Here is a 23,772-nt window from a genome sequence, read left to right as displayed (position 1 = left end):
AATCCTTGCCTACCCTAATGTGACTCGTTTAGTCTATTAAATATGAGGAAACACAGAGAAAAAGGCAGTCATGCATACCTTAGATTGATGCGGCCTAACTAATGAAATCCAAAGATTGGTAACTTACAACGGTACAAAACGAGAAAAGAACATTTTTAATTGCTTTGAGTATTTTCGTGGGCTGTTTCAGTTGATTCCACAGCCAGCAGCCCTAAATGGTAAGAGGTGTTGACTTTGCATTTAAAGTAGGACTAGCCCGTTAGTAGCTGCCCCACCGACGCACCAGGATGGTCTCTGTGTCTCTCCTCGCACTGATCTTTAGAATATTAAATGGGTAAATCTGTCTGTAACAGCAAAAAGGCTGAATGGAGCACATTCCTCCATACAGACGCTGATTTCATTATAGATAAATCAGATTCATCTATTCAATCTCTCTTTCCTACTATCTGTCAGTCCCTTTCAATTTTCCCCCTTTCTTTCTTCCTCTCTTTTCTCTTTCCCCAATTGTAGCTCTATCTCTTTCTCTCTCTTTAGACCTACCCTTCCCTTTACTTTTTTTTTTTTTACTCTATCTTAATATCTGTCATTCCCTGTATCTGTCTCGTTGTCTGTGTATTATAATGAGGATGCACACAGATGAAGAGAAGAGGAGGCTTGAGGAATGAAAAGCTATGGTGAGTTGAGAGTAACCAGGGGGGAAAGAGGAGAATAGAAAAAAAAAAAAAAAAGAAGTGCTGCAGTAAAAAGCTGAGTCCACCAGAGCGGTCACGACAAAATCATCTCTCTCTCTTTTCGATTTTTTTTTTTTTTCTGGCTTTCTCGATTTTTTATTTTCTTCTCTCCCTCTGATACAAGCTGGCCTAATACAATAAAGGACTTGGCTCAGCTCTGTGTGTCTGCATGCATCAAAGTGTGTGTGTGTGTGTGTGTGTGTGTGTGTAAGGTAGACGACACCTCTTACTCCCTACTCTCTGTCTCATCATTGCAGCTGTTCCACAGAGGTGTGTTTCAATATATCACCCTGTCACACACTCACACACACTCACACACACACGGTCCCTGCTTAATAAGCAGTATTCAGAGCTCCTGGGTTTATAGAAGCTGAAACTGCAGTCCTGCACAAAACTAGAGCCTTTCTTTCCTTAAGTGCTTCTTCATTTCTTTTTTACTCTTCTTTCCTTCCTTCTTGCTTTTTTCCTTTTGTTTACTATACATACATATACTCTTTATACTATACTCTATATATACTCCTTTTTGTTCCCAAATCTTTTTCCTTATTTCATTCATCCCCCCTCTCCTTCAATTTGAAGTGCTTTTATTAATTTCTCCTCTTTCCTTTATTCCCCCGATCAATTTCTTCTCTTAGCCCATGATTCATCCTCTTTTACATCTTTCATTCTTCGAATAAACACTCAATGGAGAAACTTCAGGCACACTGAAGTGTTGTAGAAAAAGACTTAGAGAGCTAGTAGGCTCATTCAATGGCTGCCTCTGGAGCTGAACAATAAAGCAACACAGAATATCAATTATTCGTTTCAGGTATGTTTCAAGTGAAAAATGCAACAACTTCAGGGATTGCAGCTTGCAAATTCAAAGATTTGTTGCTTTTCTGAAATGTATGACTGTTGAAAGATGTACCCTGGACTCAACAAACTAAGAAATAACCAGCCAAAATTATGAATAATGATTCATGGACATATTTTTTAGTCCTATTTGTTTACGAGCATGATTATCAAATAAAAAATTAACCCAAATCAAAACTACCATGACAAGCCGAAAGTATAACTATTATAACATGCAAATATATTATTAGCTTCAACAGCACTCTGCAATGATCACTCTGAATGTGAGCAATCTGTCACCATCCACAGTTTGTAATATATGAATACAACAGACAGCAAAAAGAAAGAAAGAAGAGGAGGAGAAGCAGGATGAAGAAAGTGGACACCTGGATGAGTCCTGAGGCTCTGCAGGGAGGAGGGAGGATGGGTCGATGGGTGGGCAGCTTCTTTCAGCTGTTCTTACACGAGTGTGTATGTGCTGCTAAGTGTGTGTGCATGTGTGTGTGTGTCTACGGTCCATATGTGCATTAGTGCTTGAGGAGTTGAACAGGGGGTCATGCCAGATGGACATAAACAGACACACACACACACAACTGACAGATTCCACCCAATAGCATCATGCAGCCACAATTCAGCAGTTCTCCTGCAAGAACGCTGTTCTCTGGTCAGTATTCGTACTTTCAGAGCACCAACATGTGAGCAGAAGGAGCTTTTTTTGGTGGGGCGGGGGCTGACATGAGCTTTTTCTTTCAAATTCTTGAAATCAAATGCAACAAACTCAATCTACCATTATTTGCTCTTGCTCCAAATGGTTCTTGTGAAACTGATTTGAGCAGTTTTCATTTTCACAGATATTCTGTTGTTGTCTACCTGTACATGAGAAACAGGTGCTCAGCCTGGGACTGCAGATGGGAAACACCAGCTGTAACATCGCCGGCTGGGATGTAGCCAAAAGAGCAACATGTCCAGACCTTCCAACCCATACGGAGCGATGCGGCACATTTATTGTACATTCATTTCATTTGGATTCAGAAACATCAGATTATAATCACGCTGAAAGATTTACTGCAGTAGGGCTTCAACAGGAAAATAGTGAAAAATGCCTGTCACAATATCCAACAGCCACATGTGATGTCCAATTCAATCCCAAACCTAAAAGTATTCAATTTGCACCCCCAGACGTCTGCCACATATTCACATTTTAGGACTATTGCATTTGACGAAATGACTCAATAGTTCACTGATCATGCATCCATCCATTCATATATCCATCTCACCCATCGGAGTCACATGTGACTGGAGGCAATTCCAACAGATACTGAGCAGGAAACACCCTGAACACGACAAGGAAATACACCGGATTGAGGATTTGAACTCAAAACTGTCTTGCTATGAGGTGACTGTGGTAACCACTGTTCCATTGTGCCACCCTACTTGATCATCAGAATGGTTCTAAAAATGAACTTTATGCCGTTCTGCTACTTGTCACGTATACGCAACAAATTTGTTAAGAGTGGATTCTGTAAAGTTCTCACAGCAAAATTATGTCTGTTGACCCCAATAAACCGCTAACTCACACATATCATCATATCAATCACACATACGCACACACACATCCAAACATGAACACACATTCACCCCTCACTCTCACACGCATGCACACAAATGCACTCCCCCTAATATCCTCAGCCCTCCACTCACCACTCAATTCCTCATCCAGCAAACTAGCTGTTTGTGTGTGCATGTAAGTGTATGTGGGTGTGTATAAGCTGAGGTGAAAGGTTAAATGATGGCCATTAAGATTCATCTCCAAGTTCCCCTACCAGCAAGCCTACACACACACACACACACACACACACAGAATCAGAGTGTGGTCTCTGTCAGAGTGCAGCAATTGCCTCTCCTCTTCTGTTTGTCTCTTGTCTGTCATTTAGGCCAATTCAAATGGCAGAATGCATAATGAATGCCGTAATTGTAGCACTGAAGCACCTCTAAGAATCAGAGATCACAACAAGCTACTCGTTGTTGCTTCTCATTTCCTGTTTTGTTGAATGGTTAAAGCGAGAGGTGAACAGCATGGTTCATAATTCATGCATAAATCACTTTTTTGCAGAGTTGAACAGCTCTTAGTGGATCTGCTCTGACGTGCCACCTAAACATCTCATCATGTTCACTCTCTCTGCCTTAATGCTGCCTCCTGGGATGAATAAAGGAGAAGAGGGAGCAGGCGGGAGTAAAGTGATGATTGAAGTCATTCCATCTTCACACATACCGACAAGAAATCACTGGACAATTTCCTGGTCTCACTGTCTTTACTGCACAACAAGCTGTGTGAGAGAGTGTGTGATTCTTTGTGTACATCTGACGAAATGACTGTCTGATTAACAAGGAAGTAACTGGCTGATTGACGAACTGTCTCATTTTCTTCAATCTTAACTTTCACACACCCAAACACACACACACACACACACACACAGCGTGATGACTGAGTGGACGCTGCGTCAATCCCAGCATGCCTCTCTGCCACGAGGCAGGAGATTCTGTCATCACCGCAGTTACTGTCAGTACGCATCATCGGTAGCCGTGGCAACTAATTAAGACCTGCCTGTCAGGCCTGTGGTCAGTGTGTGGAAATCTACAAACTCACAAACACATTTGTTTCATTAACTACTACCTGCCATGCCCACACACACAAATACACAAATTCTATTCAAAGCTACTGTATCTGCCAGGAGGCATCACATCAGCATACACAGTGTATTAATCAACACCACTCACCAGTCATTAGTCACACTCAGACACACACACACACACACACACACACTTTCATGGATGGAGACTAGAGTCATGAGGGATTCATTGGTTTTGTTGCAGTTTTGCTCATTGCATTGCTCATCAGATAGTTCATCAGATTAATCCTGGCAGTTGTACAAAGTTTTTACCCAAAGTTTATGACGGTGTGGACTGATGGAAGGACAATGACAGTGAATGAATGAATGAATGAATAGTAGTCTCAGTGATTCCATGAGTATATAATCACTGCATTGATTGATTATGAAAATACAATATATAGACCAAAGTAAATACATGTTTGACACGACTGAGAATATGAAAATATCAAGTTAAAAGTACGATGTTTGCCTGAAATCTAGCAATGTAGATTTGAAAAGTACCATGAAATGGGATACCTCAAGTAAACTACAAATATCCTAAATTAGCACTTAACTATAGAATTTGATGTACTCAGTTTTTATGCCACTGGAGCAGATGATTCAATTTCTGAATGTACTTTTGATGATGATGGACTACTTTCTGCCACGAGAGCTCTCAGAACAAACTAATGTATGTTGTTCAGTTAACTAAACAACATTAAAATCATGTTTCAGTCAGTTGCTTTCCCTCTTACTCACTAATACTGTAAGTGTCCACATCCCTCCGCACCACATTAAGCCGTGATGTGGGTCTACTGATGGAAAGCTGTGTGTATTTGTGTGTAGGGTCAGTAATGAGGTGCGACTAGAGCGTCAGTGAAAGTTGAGTGATCGGTATAATGAGCAACAGAACATAGAGAAAAATGGAGGGCAGGGAGGGGGAGAAGAGAGATGGGGGATGTGCAGAAAGGCGGGAGGATGATGTATTAATTTCTTTTTCATAACGATTGATTACACATCTGAAGGCAGCCTGTGTCTTTCCACGTGTTTGATGTCACTGAATATGTGAATGGACAACTGGAGAACGATAAGTCAGGAGCAATGCTCATCATGTAGCACGGCAATTATAAAGCCACTGAAAACCACAGCCAGTTTTTTTTTTTTTTTTAAGTTAATAAACAGAGGTACGACTTCAATTAATCTTTGTCCCCAGCATCCATTCCAACAGCACAGTAATTCAATTCAGTAACTCATTCTCTTGATTTCCCCAAAAACCCGGTACACTGAATCTGAAGTGAGGAATGCTGCATTCACCTCCGATTGTTGGGAAGGACATGAAGTGCTCTTTTGGTATGTTTAAATATGATAATTACTGGCCAATTTTCAATGGACAGGGCTAATATTTAACTTCTGTGTGTGAAGGTCCGAGTAATTATTACTTTAGGCTTGACATACGACACGAACCATAAATTTGCATTCTTAAGATATGTGTCAGCCTTAAAAGGTGGATCTTGCGAAAGCTAAGTGGCCTGGCTGACAGAGCAAAAGTAATTTATACGTCTTATTACATCTCCATGGTTAAATCTAAACAGCTCAGGCCAAAAGCTGAAGAATGTGAAACAGATGAAGGCCCCTGAAAGACAAACACACTGATTTCAGAGCAGCAACCGTCACTGGATTCCTCCCAGTTCGAAAAATGCAAACACACACAGACACGAACAAAACCCAGAGTCCAGTTCTCATGTCTCCATCAGTGTGAATATAGGTTAATAGTTTGTATTTGCCCTTGTTGTGCAGGTCAAACTGAAGTGGACTGTGATGGATCCAGATGAAGAAGCCAGCAGCACTTTCATTCTTTCCCCACATGGTAGCAGTAAATGTGTCTGAGCGTTAAACCCAAAGATTGATGCAGAAGAAAAACGGGCCTTACACAGGAAGATCAGACAAAAAAAAAATCCAGGCCCTGCGTCCTATCAGACTAGCATAACTTTCACTCCCTCCCTCTGTCTGGCTCCTCTGTTGTTATCAGCTGATATGGAGGAGGTAAGGAATGAAAGAGTGCAGCTGCGAGTGTTTGTTGTGTCAGTCCGCTCCGGTCCGCGGTGTTCTTGTGTAGTTCCTTATCGCACTTCAAGTAGCTCTTGCTCCTTCTCCCACACAGTTTTCTCATCCCCCATCTATGCTGTATCGTTTACGTCTATTTCATTCCACTCCCATCTTCTTAGGGATTATAGTCCTGGTTTGTGCTGCTCAGGTCGGGGCCTGTAACGCACATCTAAGCATCTTGTCATAGTTTTAAGTCATCTCCAGTACATCAGCCTGCTTTTTCTCTAAATTCTGCTTCATTGTAGTCAATGTAGAGAAACATTACAACAAAGTTCTTTCCAAACCTTTTCCACAGCACATTGAGTGAAAATGCTTAACCATTAGACGCTGACATAAATTCAGTATTTTCTGCTGGATTTATTCACCAAATCCAAAAGTGTACACGTTAGGATTGCTTCACGTTGCCCCAAAACTGTAAAATGGTGAGAAATGTCATCTTTGCAAAGCTAACAGCCATGCAGACAGACTGGTAGGAATAAGTTTTTGGTTGTTGGCAGTGAGCTTCAACAGAGACCTCATCAACTCAATTTAATTCAATTCCCATTCATTGGGCTCATAAGGTGATTTGATTCAGTGTGCGTGACAACTAGAGTTTGATTGCAACAACTAACCTCAAACCTTGAAATACATCTTGCGTACTTGTACTGTACACTTAGATGTCAGATATTAAGCTTTCTAAATTATCTTACTGAAAAAAAAAAACCCCAAAAGGTTGTTACGATAGATTAAGATTAAGTGTGTTAAACCATGCTTCATTATGTTGTAATAATACAACAAATTGAAACCACAACAGCTGAGAAAATAGATTTAAAGTTCACTTTCCAAGTCAGGAAAGAGCGTGCTTAACATGAGCGAGACAATGAAATAAAACCTTGGTTTTATGTCAAGTGCACTCTTTGTTCAGTGTCATTTAGAAAGAGTTTGGTTTTCTGGATTGTTCTCACAATAGGTGGAGTTTTTTTTTTTTTTTTGGGGGGGGGGCGGTAAAAAAATAAAGGAGATTAATAAAAACAGGCAACATGATTAACATGGCCTATGTTCTTCCTAATCCCAGGAAAAACATGCACGTTAAGTGGCCTCAAAATTTGACTTTAAACTACTTTGCATCAACATGAGTCAAGTTGAGGGCCCTGCTAAGAATCTTCATATGCAGTTTTCCTTTTTCCCCTCCAAAGGTAGCTTCAAGGTTGAAAAAGTGTAATTTTACAGTATTCTGCATATCCAAGGTTTCATTAAAGCTCTTTGATGGTTAGACTCAGTGAAATATTCAAACCTATTCCATCAAATAGAAATAGTCTACATGTCTTCAAAGACGTTTATCATGTAACAATTTTCTTACACTTGACATATCCGGTATCTTTGAAAATGCCTCTGAAAACAATTAGCTCCTCAACACTTACTTAATTTTAACTGATTTACAGAAAAGTAGCAGATGTCGAGACAAAATGTGTCAATTTATAATCTTGACACAGGAATTGTACTGTAATAAAATTTAATCAATTATTCTCCATCTTTGGATGTGCAGTTTTTGTAATCACACAGATAATAAAAGCGCTTTAAAATGTCAGAAAATCTGCCAGTTTTCAACACAAAATTCATAATTAAAAAAAGTAAGTAGATAAATAACAAAGCTTTTTTGAAACGATCAGAGTGACTGATGAAATCTAGTATCTTTGAACGAGCGATGGGAAGTAATCCACCAAAGAACAAAGGGAAGCATCCACCTACTTACGTTATGTAAGCCGAGCTGTTGATAAAACAACAACTCTCTGACAACTTTCATTGATCACATAAGAGCTCCAAAACAACCAGCCTTATCTGTGGCTTCGTTATGGATATAACACTGCCGGAATGAAATGTGTTTTGAGCTTAGAGTAGTGCTCAATCTGTGTCATTATGGGTTCATGTGTAATTTAGGAAGAACCAAGTAAAGCTCAAGCATTTCTAAACAATGCAAACAACAGTTCATCACAGCTGGCTTTACTATTGGAATGTTAACTTGGTGTAAAGTACGTGTTTCAAGATAAGAAAACAGCATTACTTAAATTGCCTTTGGCATGCAAACTGGTATTCGTCTTTGCCCTCGCTACATGCAGTTGTGTAAGACAAGCACAGGAAAATCCATTTGCATCTACACTGAAGGAGCAGTCCTACAGGATGAATTCAGTAGAAAAGACTACATCCCATTATTAGCAACTTGATAGACAGATCCTCCAATAGCAGATTATGTTTACGATAAACTTATGTGGAATAAAATCTCTACCGTGACCTGTTTTATTTAGCCCACACCGATAGGCCTAAACACCAAGAGCTCAACATCCCTGCCAGTAATAATGAAATAGTTGATGTAAAGCTCACACAAGCTGCTACAAGTGAATTCATGAAAACCTGAAGTCACTTTCCATCTCCTTCTATACTGCTGCTGCTGCTCTGTTGAGTTAAGTCTCTCTCTCACCCCCTTCTTTCAATCTCCCCTGCTCTCTTTGGACCACTAACCTTGATTCACTGTTCTACTTGACTCTGCCTCTGGCTGGGACATGCATTCATCGCACACACATACACGCACGCAAAAGCAGACACGTGTAGAGTAGGGCACGTTTTTAAGCAAACACACAGCAGCGGACACTGAATGGGTGATCTACACATGTATTTGACCATGGTAAAGTAGAAGTGGTTAGTTTGGGGCCAGTGCGAGGGGAAAGTGTGGCTAACCAAAACCACATGTGGCTGACTCACTCACTCTCTCTCGCGCCATCCAGAGGTATGTAAGCCCCTGGAGTGAGTGAGTGTGAGTGTGTGTGTGTGTGTGTGTGTGTGAGAGAGAGAGATAGAGAGGATTGGGGGGGGGGGGGTGTGCGATACAGAGCAAAAGGCCGAAAGAATGAGCAAAGAGAGCTCATGGCTTGACTTTAACCTTTATTTATCCAGGGAATGGTTGTGTTGAGCAGACATGCTGTTTCTTGCCAAGCATATTCACATAGGAGCCACTCCACTGTAACCACAGTTTTCTATTGAGGGGGGGGGGGGCACTGAAGCAATGCCACCAGACCAGTCAAAGGCTAAGTGCTTTGCTCAAGGTCAGTTATTAATGCTAGAAACAGTGCTCACTACACCCACTTCATAGCAAAGAGGATGCTGTTTGTGGGTCATGTTGGATGCAATTAATCCTACAGATGTCAATGTCCGCATCTAAACTATTACGAAAAGGTTAAATCTCCACTCTTTCTGGTTTCATACTTTTAGCACAGCAAATCAAAAGCTCAAATGAAATATATTTTAGCATCCAACTGCAAGAGTTACGTGATTCAGGGTCAGAAATGCTTCCTCCAAAGCCTCTGAAAATGTCAAGGCTGCAGAGACAACCTCAAATCTGACATTATGTCAGTGAAACCTAGATTGCAGCTTAATCATCAGTTATGGGCACATAACGGTGATCAGATCTCCGTTTCAGCTCCACTTCTTTAATCCCCAAGCTAAGATTTACCATGTGACATATTTTCCTCTGCGATCATGTTGAATCAATTAAAACAAGGGCCACATTTGCAACTCATGTGTGAGTATACACATTCCCTGTGGGACTCGCTAACAAACATTTGCCAAAGTGCTGACATATACAAGTTGCGCCCTCAAACAGGTCCTGGGTAGCCCAGCACCAGCAAAACAGAGAAAGCCTCCTGAAAGAGTCCAAATAAACTTAAATCATGCATGCAATGAATGTTACCTCCAAGTGCAACTGTAAACATAGAAAGTAGAGCCCTTAATTTGCATAAGAATCTTATCTAGGCTCAGTGCGTTAGCAAATGATTACAACAATGGGCAGACATGGAAGATGTTTATACACGAAAACACCGGCACATTTTTTTCCCTGTTCAGAAGTCAGCATACACAGAGCCACAGCAGTTGTGCTTCCAACCTGTACTTAACTTCTTACAGCTCACTTTGTAATAAGCGACTAACCCTACAAGACAAAACGACGCCGTGTGTTAAGGTAGTTTTTCTGTGCATGTGTGTGTATTTGTGCATGTGAGGTTGAGTATAAGAGACAGTTTATGTCATGGGAAGGCAGCACTGTATCTGCTAACAGTTACTCCAACAAGACAGCTCGCTTGGCTCACATACACATACACACACAGGATGCACACACAGTCACTTCATTTACCTTTGGCCCAATATAGACATAGTGACAGTTAACCTAGCCACTTAATACAAAGAGGCAGTTTCTTCTACAAAGACTTATATTCATGGGGAGGGAGGGTTGTGTGTGTATGTGTGTGAGTCAGAGTAAATCTGTCTGAACTGAAAACAGAGCAGAGAAAACACTAACAAAAGCATTCCAGAAAGTGGGAGAGAAAGTGCGAGATAGAGGAGGAGTGAAAGAGAGAGATAGAGAGCGAGAGCGAGACAGAGACCTTGACGAGAGGCAGGAGGGGCGTGAGGCTGAGACCAAGTGGGTGAGGGTGTTTTGTGCCAGCGTGACACCACAGAGAAGAATTTGTTCTCCCGAGATAAAACACACCAATGGCTGTTTTGTTTGGCAGCATTGTTAGCCGAAATCAACTGGCACAGCTTTAAGTGAATTACAGTAACTCTGGTTACAGTTTTCATGGCGTTAATTTCCCTGTTGTTCAAGCAAGTTTCCCATAAAGCACTGCATCAGATACAGAGTTGATTTCATTCTCCCTTTCTGAGACTGTAAATGTCAATTTGATTTCCATGAAAACATGTATCAGAGCCTTGCTTTGAGCGATTAGGTCAATTTTCTTCAATTAACTGATAGCTTCAACGGGTGAATCAAAGGTCAAAAGATAATTTATTACCTGGCGGAAAATTTTCACCCAAATAACTTGTGGTTGTTGGCTGGATGAAAGAGGCACTCTTCAGATGCGGCCTCTGAGGTTTTGAAGATAAAATCGATAATAGAAATAGTAATTTTTTTCTGCAACTGTAAATAATTTAACATCAACTCATGTATAAGTCATTCTGCATATGAATGACTGGTTGGTTAAACTTCTCATTAGTTGTCATGGTTATTCATTCATTGATTCAAGTCTTAACAAGTAAGTAGAATTTTAAATCAAACAAACTTATTTATAGTTATTTCAAATCACCATGTTGTGCTCCTGTACTCAACTTGCTCCTGTGTATACAACTCCCTTTGCAATTACAATTTCCACCTTAAACAGAATCCACACACTTTATCCCTGTAATACAACACCACTCAGCCTGGATTTAAGAACACAGAGCCCCACCCTTGGTCTTGTTGTGGGGGAAACAGGAGAAACATGGGGGAGGTGGCAAGAGACGGGGAAAAGGGGGGTTGATAAACGTTGTGTCTCTTTGTTTACGTTAGGGGGCCTTAAAAATTCTTAGGGAAGGGAGAAATGGGGCAAGAAGAGTGGAGTGAGGTATAATAAGTAAGGAGAAGCCTGGGGGGAAGAAAAGGATGGAGTCGTACTTGGATATATTCAGAGAAAAGGGGAGGAGTAATGAAGGGAGGGTTGGTTCGACTGAACTGACTGATTTTGCCTGACTCCACCAGACACGGTGGAATCCGCATAACTCTCAACATTGCAGAGAAGTGAATGTGCATCATTGTGTGTGTGTGTGTGTGTGTGTGTGTGTGCGTTTGTATAGCAAGTATCAACTTTCCCAAAAAAAAATCAAACACCTCTGCATGAGGAATCTGGGGGCCCACTTCCTCCCACTGAAAACATCACATGTCCTATTTTGGTGTCTTCTTGGTTCACGTGTTGATCTACAGCTGTGTGTCCGCTGGGAATTTCTCTGCACCGCTGTCTTATCACATCCAGTGGAAAGGACACACTGTCTGCACCGCTTGCAGATCTCTACTCAGGGCAGCAGAACTCCTGGTCAGGGTTCCCCACATGCATTTATTCAATGGTGCTCACTTGAAAGCACAAGTGCCTTGGGGAGTTATGGCCCCCTACAACGTATGGAAACCCTGGAAAAAAGCTTTTGTTTAGTTTCCTGAATGCATAGAAATAAATCTGTCTGGGTGGTGTGAGGCTGCAGAGCAGTGGACAGCAATGACCCCGTACTTTTAAGCGGTTGGGGATGCTGTGCATTTATTTTGATATAGGCCAGTAACACGGTGATACTTACACATAATGTTTAACCTCAAAGAAGATTTTTCTCTGATTTTTAAAGTCTGCCTTCAGTACTACAGTCACATACCCATGAGTATTTGTGGTTGCTATAATCATTCCTCCATGAAGAGATCTTTTCAAGTGTACAAGCGAAGAGATAAGGTACAAAATTGAGGGTCCAGTTTGAGGCTTTAACTTAAGACAATATGAGGCTTCATTCATCAAAATTACACAACTCAAGTGGATGTTTTCCAAAGAAGGCACTGTTTTTTGCTGAGCCATGATGAAGTGATAGTCAGGTACAGGATTAGACAAGGCTTTGCCAATGCTCCCATCAAAAAAGGTTGAGATGGGTTTTCAGTATCAATACATCTGTCTTATTTTGTGAATGCGAGCACAGTGTAGAAAGAGTAGGAAACATTTTGTTAACTTGTTCTGATTACCATCCTTACAATGGCACCACAAAGGAGCAATTTTACACTACAAAGAGGCTGCAGTTTTTTCACCCATCTTTTCTATTAAAATCAGGTTTCTTTACAATTACTCTGTTAAGTTCCCAAAGGAACATGATCTGAAATTGGCACCTTTTTCCGCAACCCAGAAAAGTATTCAATCGTATTGTCCGCTGGGCTACCTTAAATGACTCAAGAGATAATTCAGTAACCAAATGTGCAGTCAATTAATTAGCACTTGATCCGAACTGACTGACTCTTTCTACATTTTTAATGAAACAGGAGACTTAAACATGATTACTGTAGGATATTAAATTATGATCAGAGACATCAAAAGTTAGTTATCCTCACATATTAATGAGCTACTTGTATATTCATATAATTACTTTTAATTCTCAACAATATCATATGCAGTATGTGTGTCTGTTAAATTGTTATCTAAGGCTTCATCAGTACCAACTATGACTTTTCCTCAATAAGTGTCTGATATGAAGGCTGAGACAGACCAACCAGAAGTCTGACAGACAGACAGATGTTCAATATTTAAATGTCTGTCTCCAAACTCCCACACACCGCCTGCCTGTTCGGGTGATTGACTGTAGGTGCATATACGTGTGTGTGTGTGTGTGTGTGTGAGATCGCTGTCAGGCTGACCATGTGTCTGCAGCCATCTAGTCATCCACAGACAGGAGGGACAGACACAGGCTGGTTGACAGTAGGCAGACAGACAGACATGTATTAGGACGCAGACAGACGGATTAAAAAAAAAATAAAACAGTGTAACATAATTTAGTGTAAAAAGATAGCTCAGGAATATGTGCCAGAAGATTTAAATCTCTGCTCACACGGACAGATGGAGGACCAGCACTGCGGTGATGTGACGATACATAGTCAGGGATGGAGATGATAATCTTAATGGACTGGTCGTCTGTGTGTAAACCCCTGATTCTCTCTCTCACTCTCTCACACATACACTCACATTCTCACACACACATCTTGAAAGCTTTCTATTATTCTTGAAGCGAAATCAGCTTTAAGAGCACAGGACGGCAGTGTTATCAGAAAGGAATATAAGGACAGTAAAATTACTGTCCCTGTTTTTTTGATAGTATACACATACAACTGAGAGTGACTGCAGCTGAATTTCCTGTGGAGATTTATCATGAAGCAACACACAGAGATCAGGAATTAGATTTTCTATGGTATACTGCTCATGGATTGCTTATGGCTATGTGTGTGTGTGTGTGTGTGTGTGTAAGCCACAGCGTCATGACGGATGTTTTCTTAACTGTACTAATGTAAACCACTTCAGCTACTGCCCATGGCTACACACACAGGCACAGAAACACACAAGTATAAGAGCCTTCTGGCCATGTATACTGCACAAATAGTGTGCCCAGAGACACACACATACACGAATAAGAGGACACAAGCCCCTAATGATAACCTTAACCATCAAGCTTGAAATGCTAACCTTGACTCTTGGATTCGCACCTTGCTGTTGAAGTTAAGTCGTTACCACTACGCCAGTGCCTGACAAACACCTCCCTAAAAACGTAGCTACACGTCGTGATGAAGCAGACTGAATCAACTGCGATCGGTCAGCTTGGTAGCATGTCTCGTTCATGTCCGCGTAACTTCAGAACAGAGCTGACATGTTGCCACCCTGTGCTTGATGTTATATCGCATGCCGTCGATCTGAAATAAGATGCACAACAGTGTCAGTGCTTCTGTCCCTCCCTGCCAACCCTCCATCTTACACAGACGATCTGGCGCTGTCACTACCTCTGCTGCTGGCGTGAAGGCTGAACTACAATGCCTCCGTTTCATGTTTCGTACGCAACTATATTTAGTTTTTACAGACTAAATAAAGGCACATTTTTATTATTTGGATTTTTGGACATTTTACCTTTGTTAGAAAATGGCAGTGAAGGAAGACAAGAAAAAAAAAAAAAAGAGGAAAATCTGTTTTAGGAAAGATTTAAAGCCGGGTTTAGCATGTTTTATATTCTGGCCAATGCACTACTTAATCAATAACTGGATACTGATTTCATATTTTGAATCTTGTCTTGAGGGTCAAAATGTGTGACTTTAAGTAAAGATCAGCTTAGGTAAAGGTGAAAGGAAGAAAGACAGTTTGGACATTTCTAAATATCTACCTTGTGCATTAGAAATGAAAATCTGAAAAAACAATCAAACAAACAAATATCAAAAAAAGATGGTGGAGTTCCACTCTTATTTGGTGTAATGAGTGACACATTAAATCAAGAATTATAGATTTGGTCTTCTCAATTAAACTTTGGTTTTGTATTTATAAGAAGACAAAGTAAATGCGAGCCTATGCTTTACTCATGATTTATTCTTTACTGACTTTCTCATCACCATCTCATCAATAAACTATCTATTTTGGACCAACGGAGAATTCAAAGTGCTTAAAATCACACTTTCTTTTGTTTGTTTTGAGTGGAGTTAACTCTCCTGAGATTGGTGAGAGCAGATATATAACATGCCAAAATCCTATTCAGGAACCTTTCCTTCTTAATACGAACTGACAGTATTTACACCCCACTGGGCTTTCATTAGGGTTTTATTAGTTTTGTGTTTGAGAATTTTTTAGTTTGAATGGAGGGTGCTTGAAATCCTTTATCTGTCTCCAACACACACACACAGACAAAATAAAAATGAGTTTCTTCTTTCAGCGTTTAAGGACCAACAACAAGATGACCTTGTATAAAATCAACTGAGGATTTTTATTTGCTTTGATTTTATTTTAAAATTAATACAACACTATATTTGCTCTGACTTTGTCACAGCCCTGTGTGACACCAAACAGTTACATAGTCATCTCTCTGTCTGTCTTTACTGTGTGAAGTGTCTGTGGTGTATTTTACCAACCTGTCACTTTCACAACAAAACTCAACTCCCTCATTATCAACCAGCTGCTGTGAGGGTCTATGTGAGTGTGAAAGAGAGAGATGGGAAGGGAATAAAGACAGAGGATGCGTGTGAGAGGATGCACAGTGGCTGAAGTGGACACTTAATGTGAAGAGAAGAGGAGATAAGATGGCTACTGAAGTCACTCTGAACTTCTTTATTAAAGAGCAGACCTGACCAAACAAATAGCACCTGGAAACTTCAAAACCTCCCACCAGCTGTCTCACCACAGACTGACAGACAGAGACAGACAAAGATGGGAAAGGACACACACACACACAAATGGCAAATGGCAGATTAACTGACAGCGAGGCTGGCAGAGCCACAAAGGCAGACAACACCAAACCAATACAAGCTTCAAACATTTCAGCAGTTCAATTAAAAATGTCATCGCAGAAACTGTATCCAAAGAGTAAAGTAGCTCCATGAACTGAAAGAACGCAAACTATTTTGGCATTCAATCAATTTCAGCGATAATGGCTAACACATAGTTCAACATTTTTAAAGTAAAATGTTTAGATATTGCTGCATACTAAACTTCAATACTGACTGTTGTGTAAGTAATAAGACTTAGTATTAGTGTGTCAAGGTGATACTACTCATAATTACAGAAACTACTATTAAATGAGCACTAAGTCAAACTGGGAACGGTTAGTAACGACACATCAGCTAAAAGATAGGATAACAAAACTGAAAAACTAATTCACCACAACTGACATCTACACATAAAAAAGGACCATTTGGTTAAGGGGGAAACATGGAAATAATTACGGTGACAACAACACTACAACGGTGATGATGGCGGTGAAAGATGGAGCTCAGCTCTTCGCTGGCCAGTCATAACTCACCCTTCTCAGCGCGCCCCATGTGAGCTGCATCCAGTAGAAGCAAAGCAAAGAACAATAAGACAAAGAGTTAGATTGGAAAACATGCAGAGATCAACACGTATACACTGGGTAGGAGAGATGTGACGAGTGATAAGAGTCAGCATACCCCTCTGTGGATACAGAAGAGTAAGTGCACTTAGCTTGAATAACAACATCACAGAGGCAACAACATCTTATCCACAATGTTTGGCTTTTGCAGTGGGATGGGTATTGAACCTCCACAACAACAAAGCATCCATCAAAAAAAGCTTCATTCTAAGCTTTATTCTAACCACGTAATCTTTGGTCAGACATGTTCTTATTTAAATCATTGCCACGTCTGGACTGCATTTATTTAGACAAAGTGTTGGGATTCTTTGTAATTTATATTTGTAAGCCTTGTACATGGAAAAAATATTGTTTTTAATAATCACTAGTCAAAATACAAAGCTGTTTGGCTGGAGGACAAAGTATCTAGTGTGGTTTGTTGTATTCTGCAGGTCATTGGCAAAATTACACTGTTTCAACAAAATCTTCTGCAACTGTTGTTGTCCTCATTTAATAAAATAGAGCACCTATAAAATGTTTCTGTGCTCTTGTCTTATCACATTTACTGCAACATTTCAACACAAGTCGACTCCTTCTGAAAAATGGCTGGGAAATAATAATACATAATGGAATGGTGTAACCTCTTATTTAGCGATAATACACACAAACTGGAATTGGGAACAATCTGGTGACTAACAGTAAAACAAGCTCTAAACCAACACAGGCTGATCTCAACCTTTACCCCCTGCTTCACCCTAAACATAATAATTTTCCACAGACTGCTGTCACCTGCCTGCTTCCAGCAATCTTTTTCCATGTTTTAGACACACACATGTAAGCACTGCACAGGCCTTGACTCTGTTACATACATCATTATGGCCACACACAACAATACACAACTACTGCTAAGGCTGCTCATATCTGTGTCAGTGTGTGGCAAAGTGTGTGTGTGTGTGTGTGTGTGTGTGTGTGTGTGTGTATGCACACTGTAATGTAATTAATCAGCTAAAAGTGTTGATTACTTAATCTGTCATTAGCCAGCCATGTGTATAAGAGAGTGTGTTAGGTGTATGAGTGTGTATGTGAGTTAGCAGCGTGTTTCAAGGCCCCCTTGTACCGACAGCTGAGACCAGAGACAAACAGGGCAGAGCGGAGATTGATGATACTGGACTAATACCATCATTCATCAGGAATGTGATATTTCAGGGATTCTGGATTTGTTTTGGATGTACCACCTTGCCTCATTTCCAGTGGGACTGCACCACCTTCTTAGTTCACTTCCTGCTTAGTGACTGTATGATTTACACCCACCATGTACAAGTATTGAAAGGTTAATCTTGACAATAACGCCAGGTATATTCCTGTCTGCGCCTTACAGTGGAAACTTTCCATTTCAGCCTTATAATACCTGAATGGATATACCTGAAATTCATGAAGAAAAGCTGAAATATTATATATTAGTTTAACAGAAGTGAGTAGACTGTGATACAAAAAAAAAAAAATATCTGATAGGTGACTTTTACTTACAACAAAGCATTTATGTCATACTTCACACACTTCTAAGGTAATAACATCCTAAGTTTTTTTTTTTTTTTCCCCAGGGGAGGGGGGCATAGTGGCTGATAAAACCACAGGGCATGTGTGGCTGAGAGGAATGGAGATTAATTAACTGACAAATCAGCTATCAAATTGGAGAGCAAAACAAAAGCAAAACTCACAACACGCTTAATGACTTTTTGAATTTTAACTTCACTGCATTAGGAAAAGTGCAACATTTAAATAAACCATTGTAGCCAACAAAAGGCTGATTTGCAAAGTGCACTTTTCAAAATAAGTAAAGTAAAAAGTGAGCAATAGTTCAGCCCCTTGGTGTCATACAGGATGGCGCACGGAGACCTGAATAACAGCCTGTGTCAATCACATCATGTTATCACGCTCCCTCTTGCCTCTCTAAACTCTCTGACAACAGCAAGAGGCTGCGAGGATGCATTGTCGCTATGTGTCGCTAATCCATTTTCAACCCATAGCCTCAAATGCATTCATACACACACACATGCACAGACACAGGCACACATACACAGATGCTAATGAGGGATTAGCTAATGAATTCTCTCAACAGATTAATTACAGTTTATTCACACGCTTGTGAGCACGCAGACTTCATCCCCAAAACGGCTGCAAAAATGAGCCAGATACTTTCAAAGAGAGTTTTGTTTTCTTTTTTCTAAATGTATCACTAAATTGAAATCCACTGAAACAGATTGGCTCTGGGCAAAGTGGTGTTTCATTTGAAGAGAAAACATTAAGATGGATCTGAAGGATGGCGAGGCAAAGCATTACTTTTAACAGTAAAATAAATAAAGCTGCCTTTGATTTGGCGCCATTTTACATGGCATGAGCAGAATGAGAGATTCTCACGTGAATCTAAATGAGAGGCAAACATTTCACTGTTCTCCAGAGGGCTTAAAAGCATTCGCCTCCCTCTGCTTCCCTTTCTCTGTAAATGACAGCAACACACATGACACACACTGACACACTTACACTCCCTCCTGCCGTTTTCACAGTCTCTTGAGTGGAGGAGATGCCCATGGCCAAAAACCAATGGTTGCATTTCTGTCCTCCCCCTTCTCCTCTTTCTCACTATCACTTCTCTCGCCCTTCTCTGAGAAAAAGAGGCAATTGTATTTCCTCTTCCAAATGGTGCAGAAAAGTAATTATAAATTAACCAACTTGATTGTAATACTCAAAATACTAAAATAATTTTAAATTATAATTAAACCAGCTCAGATTTGGTGCTCATAGCAGCGGCAGCCTCCTAATTCGTCTGGGGACGCTAATGGAAAACAATTATTTCACTTCATTAAGATTAAAGACGCCGGGAATCTGTGTCACAACTCGATCAGAGAGCAGACAGATTTAGAAAGTTGTCAAATTAACATAAAAGTGAGTTTCTGACTTTGTAAAGCAATGGGACTCATGCTCATTCACAATTACTACAATGACTTTGTGGATGATAAGCTAAAAAAAGAAAAAACTAACTGCAGCAAAAACAGAATGATAAGAAAAGACGACAGGCGTATTTACATAAATGCCATAATATATAGATTAGCTTTCTAATTGGAGAACTGGAGGATAATGACAGAAGTGAGGCTGATACAGTAAAATAATCTGAAAACAAACTCTAAATGACTTAGTAAAGACAAAATGGGCATAACATTTTTCCTGTCATTGTCAGTGATTTCTGAGTGAAAACAGAAATGCATCAGGAAAAGTACCCACCTCTCCGCTGATTTCATTTCATTATTGACCTCTGATCCTCTAACTGCCAGTTTATTTTCCAGCGGACATTGGTTTTGTTCGTGATCCACCTAACCCTAATCCTAACCTCATCAGTTTCCCATTTTTCTGAAATTGTGGATAAAAGTGTTGTCTGTATTAGAAATTAATGTAGTGATCCGTGAAATATGTCATGCCCTGCAGTCTCTCTGCACTCAGGTTTTGTTGTTTTGATAGTGACAACAACGAAGTTATTTTCTTCAATTTATTTTGCATTTAGGAGTGCAGACATAAAAGGACAAGGCAACATAGTAATTTCTAAAAACTGGGCCCTTTGATGAATTTAGACAATCCTTTTCCTTCATTTACTTAAATTACAATTGCTGTAGCTTGCTTTTATAGAAGTCCCTTTTTATTCTGCAAAACAGCCAAAGTGAGGTTGTCTTCTGCCCCCCCCCCCCCCTCCCAGACTTATGATTCCCCACCTCCCATTCTGAGGGATGCTGCATCCAGTCACTAGTATTTACTTGCAAATTAACAGCACTCAAATTCCCAAAGAGGCCTCAAAGAAATTCCTCACATTTGTTACCCATGGGACCAAATGGCCATTAGGGAGGGGAAGGGGGGGGGGTTTAGGTGTAGTACTGGGGGTATAGGGGTAGGGGGGCATGAAAGAGGGGGGCAATAAAACGCTATGCAGATGAAGTAGTAATTAATGTGTAATTTCTATGCAAATCATTAACAGGCCTAAGAGAACACTGGAGCAGAAAACGACATTGTTATAGTATTTCTGGTTATTTCCAGCACATAAACGGAGCGTGATGTGACCTTTATTGCAGCTTTATATGGTTTTAATGTGATTTTTTGGAGGTCAACTTTGAAAACAGCTGTGGAAGTTTCTCTCTCTCTCTCTCTCCATATATATATAGATATATAAAAAAATGTCTATCATGTCTATCATGCTCTCTCTCTGCTTTAGATTTCAGTGGCTGAATGCGGAAATAAAAGGCACAGGAGAGAGAGAGAGAGAGAGAGAGAGAGAGAGAGAGAGAGAGAGAGAGAGACAGGTAGGGAGAGTTTGCTTGCACGGAGAGCCGAGAGCTGCTGAAAATGTGGCTCGACTTTGTGTTTGCTCTTTTGAGTCCGATCGGTCAAGAAAACTTATGGGCCATACGAGTTTCTGCAGACTACAAATGGGAGCAAAATGGCACGGGTGCCACCGTTTTAAGTCCGGTCCGGGAACCGACCTCCAGTCCAGCAGGACGGGGTTTCCATGCAGCACCAGAAATGCACCTTTAGTTTAGGTCGTTTCATTTACTGCACTAAAACGGTGTTGCGTGTAGTTTAACAATGACTGTGAGAGTTTAGGTTTCACCCTCTGCACCCTGCAGATGCATGGTTTAAAAAAATAAATAAACAAAATAAAAAATAAATAAAAATCACACCCTTTATCTTCACGGATTTCACTAATTTGCTGTTTTATGGGATAAAGACGGGATTTTCAGAGGAATAAAAAGTACCCGGACCTGTGCATCTCTCCCCTCAAGTGAACACAACGACCATCAGCTCCTTCATCAAACAGGCAATCGGCGTACAGGCGATATCCCCAACCATTAGGTTTTATTACACGCAGCGAGAATAAAGTTGCAGTCGGATCATTTGCTTTGCAAAGAGCGAAGAGCTCACAGTGCTCTGCGAGGCGAACCGACCACTGCCACACACACAGAACAGCAGCAGACCTCTGCAAAACACTTTGAACATAGCGGGGATTTTATTTTATTTTTTTTATTTTTTTCCCCCTCGTTGCTTTTTATCGGCACATATAAGTCCTAAACGCATCGAAGTGGAGCAGGGACCGGAATGAAGTCTCCGGAGAATCAAGAGGACAGAAAAACCACCACAAAGTGCCAGACCACGGTAAAACACGGAGAGGGTAGCAGTCATCACTTTGACTGTACGTGCACGGTGCAGCCTGATGTCCGTGCACACTTAACTTTTTCCTCCATCCGTGCGCTTTTCGCCAAAGCTGCGCCGATCGGCCGCTTCGCTCGTCTTTCTCCTCCAAATGAGATCAATGCCCTTCTCACAAAAAGCCGTACCATGCCACGCCAGCGGCTACAAACGGACGGCAGATTGATGGTGATTTTTTAATTCTAATGCTTCACACCGACCTGAGCGGACGTGTCGCAACTTAGTTCAGAGAGGAGTTGGCTGTCTGCACAGCCGAGCTCCGTGTTGGTCATTCTCTAAGTGAAGCGCAGGCTGGACTCAAACTAACCTCGTTCGGGCCACAACTTGCAAGTAAAATAAGTAAATAAATAAATAAAATAAGATAAATAAAAGATCGATTTAATCTAGAAACATCAGAAAGTGTTTCAGAAAACAGCGACAGCGTTACGTTTTCTGCGCAGACGTGAACTTTTTTTTCTTCTTCTTCTCTGATACCTAAACACACCTGTCGGGGATTCACACAGATGGAGAAACGACAGAAATGCGGGTTGAACTTTGCTTTTTCCGACACAAACAAACCACTCAGGTGAGTATCTTTTTTTTTTTTTTTTTGCCCCTTACCTGTCGCTATTTGCCCGGAGACTGTCGGAAAGAGAAGCAGGAGTCCCACGAAAACAGAGAAAAGTGTATCCATGTTTTCAAACGTGGCCGTGTGCGAGAGTCTGTCACCGTGGCCCCCCTCCCCTCCCCTCCCCGGAAAAGTTTCTTATTTCGGTGTCTCCAGAGAGTTTCTCCGTCTTCCTCCTCGGGTCTTCTTTATTTCTCTCCTCAGTCAGTTCTTATTCCTCCTGTTGTCGTGGACTCAGCCGCCCCATTCTCTCCTTTCTCTCTTTTCGCTTCCTGCGGGCTCGCGCGGACTCCACACTTTGTGTCACGCGCAGCGAGCGAGTGAGTGAGTGAGAGAGAGAGAGAGAGAGAGGGGGAGGGAGGGAGCGGAGAAAACGCGTGACGTCACGATTTAAAAAATATTGCAACCAACGTGTCGTTTTCGTTGTGAGTTGAAATGTTTTTATTTCATTAATACACGCTTTTTTAAATTACAAACATAAATATGTTTGGTCCCACATCTACCAAATCACAACAAGAGGCTTGTGGGCAGTGATCTCAAATTAACAAAATTAATGACTGTAAGAGGATAAAAACTGAGAAATCCAATCTATTGGCAACCAAAACATCAGCCAGAAAGACAAAAAAGACAAACATGTTGAGTGCACAACTCAACAAAGAAAAACTTGGGAAAACTGGCAAATATTTAGTGAATGACATTTAAACTCCATTTTAACTTTTTGATGGTGAGTTACAACATGAATGTATTGTTAATCTTCTAATTAAGTGCACTTAATAGCATGACACCCTGCAAGTGGCCTTTCCGCATAATGACTTCTTATTTTGTGTTACTTTAAGTGCATTTTTCTGATATTACCTTTGTATTGTTGCGATTCGAATGCAAGGCTTTTAGTGTAGTCACGCATTTTCCACTGTTACATTGCTACTTTTCATTGTTGGACTTTGCTAGTGCTACAGTAAATTATTTCTATGAATTTAATGCACAGTAAAATAACCAGTAAGTCCCAGGATCGATAAAACACCCCAAAATGTTGAAAAAACTGATTTCATGGCATCAGAGACCAAGATGACATCTTCAAATTGCCTATTATCTTTAAGAGATAACAGAAATAAGAAACTGCGAATGTAAAACTGAGAAGCCAGAACCGTATACTTTGATATGGAAATGCATTCAAGCCGACCAAAAGTGACAA

General features: G+C 40.6%; 1 protein-coding gene across 4 annotated transcripts in view; it reads right to left on the bottom strand.

The window, feature by feature from the left end:
- The window catches only part of ptprk (protein tyrosine phosphatase receptor type K), a 96,237-nt gene extending 73,360 nt beyond the window's left edge, over positions 1–22,877 (bottom strand). For all 4 annotated transcript variants that reach the window (XM_029497151.1, XM_029497154.1, XM_029497152.1 and 1 more), the window contains exons 1-2: positions 22,574–22,877; positions 16,661–16,684 (exon numbers count right to left, since the gene is read on the bottom strand). In XM_029497151.1, coding sequence (XP_029353011.1) covers positions 16,661–16,684; positions 22,574–22,646 — 97 coding nt within the window. In that variant the 5' untranslated portion in view covers positions 22,647–22,877. The remainder of the gene's footprint in view (positions 1–16,660; positions 16,685–22,573) is intronic.
- Positions 22,878–23,772: the final 895 nt, after the last annotated feature.

This window comes from Echeneis naucrates, chromosome 24, assembly GCF_900963305.1.
Source record: "Echeneis naucrates chromosome 24, fEcheNa1.1, whole genome shotgun sequence".
NCBI lineage: Eukaryota > Metazoa > Chordata > Actinopteri > Carangiformes > Echeneidae > Echeneis > Echeneis naucrates.
Note: the sequence above shows the minus strand (reverse complement) of the source record. Positions and strands in the feature narration are given on the sequence as shown.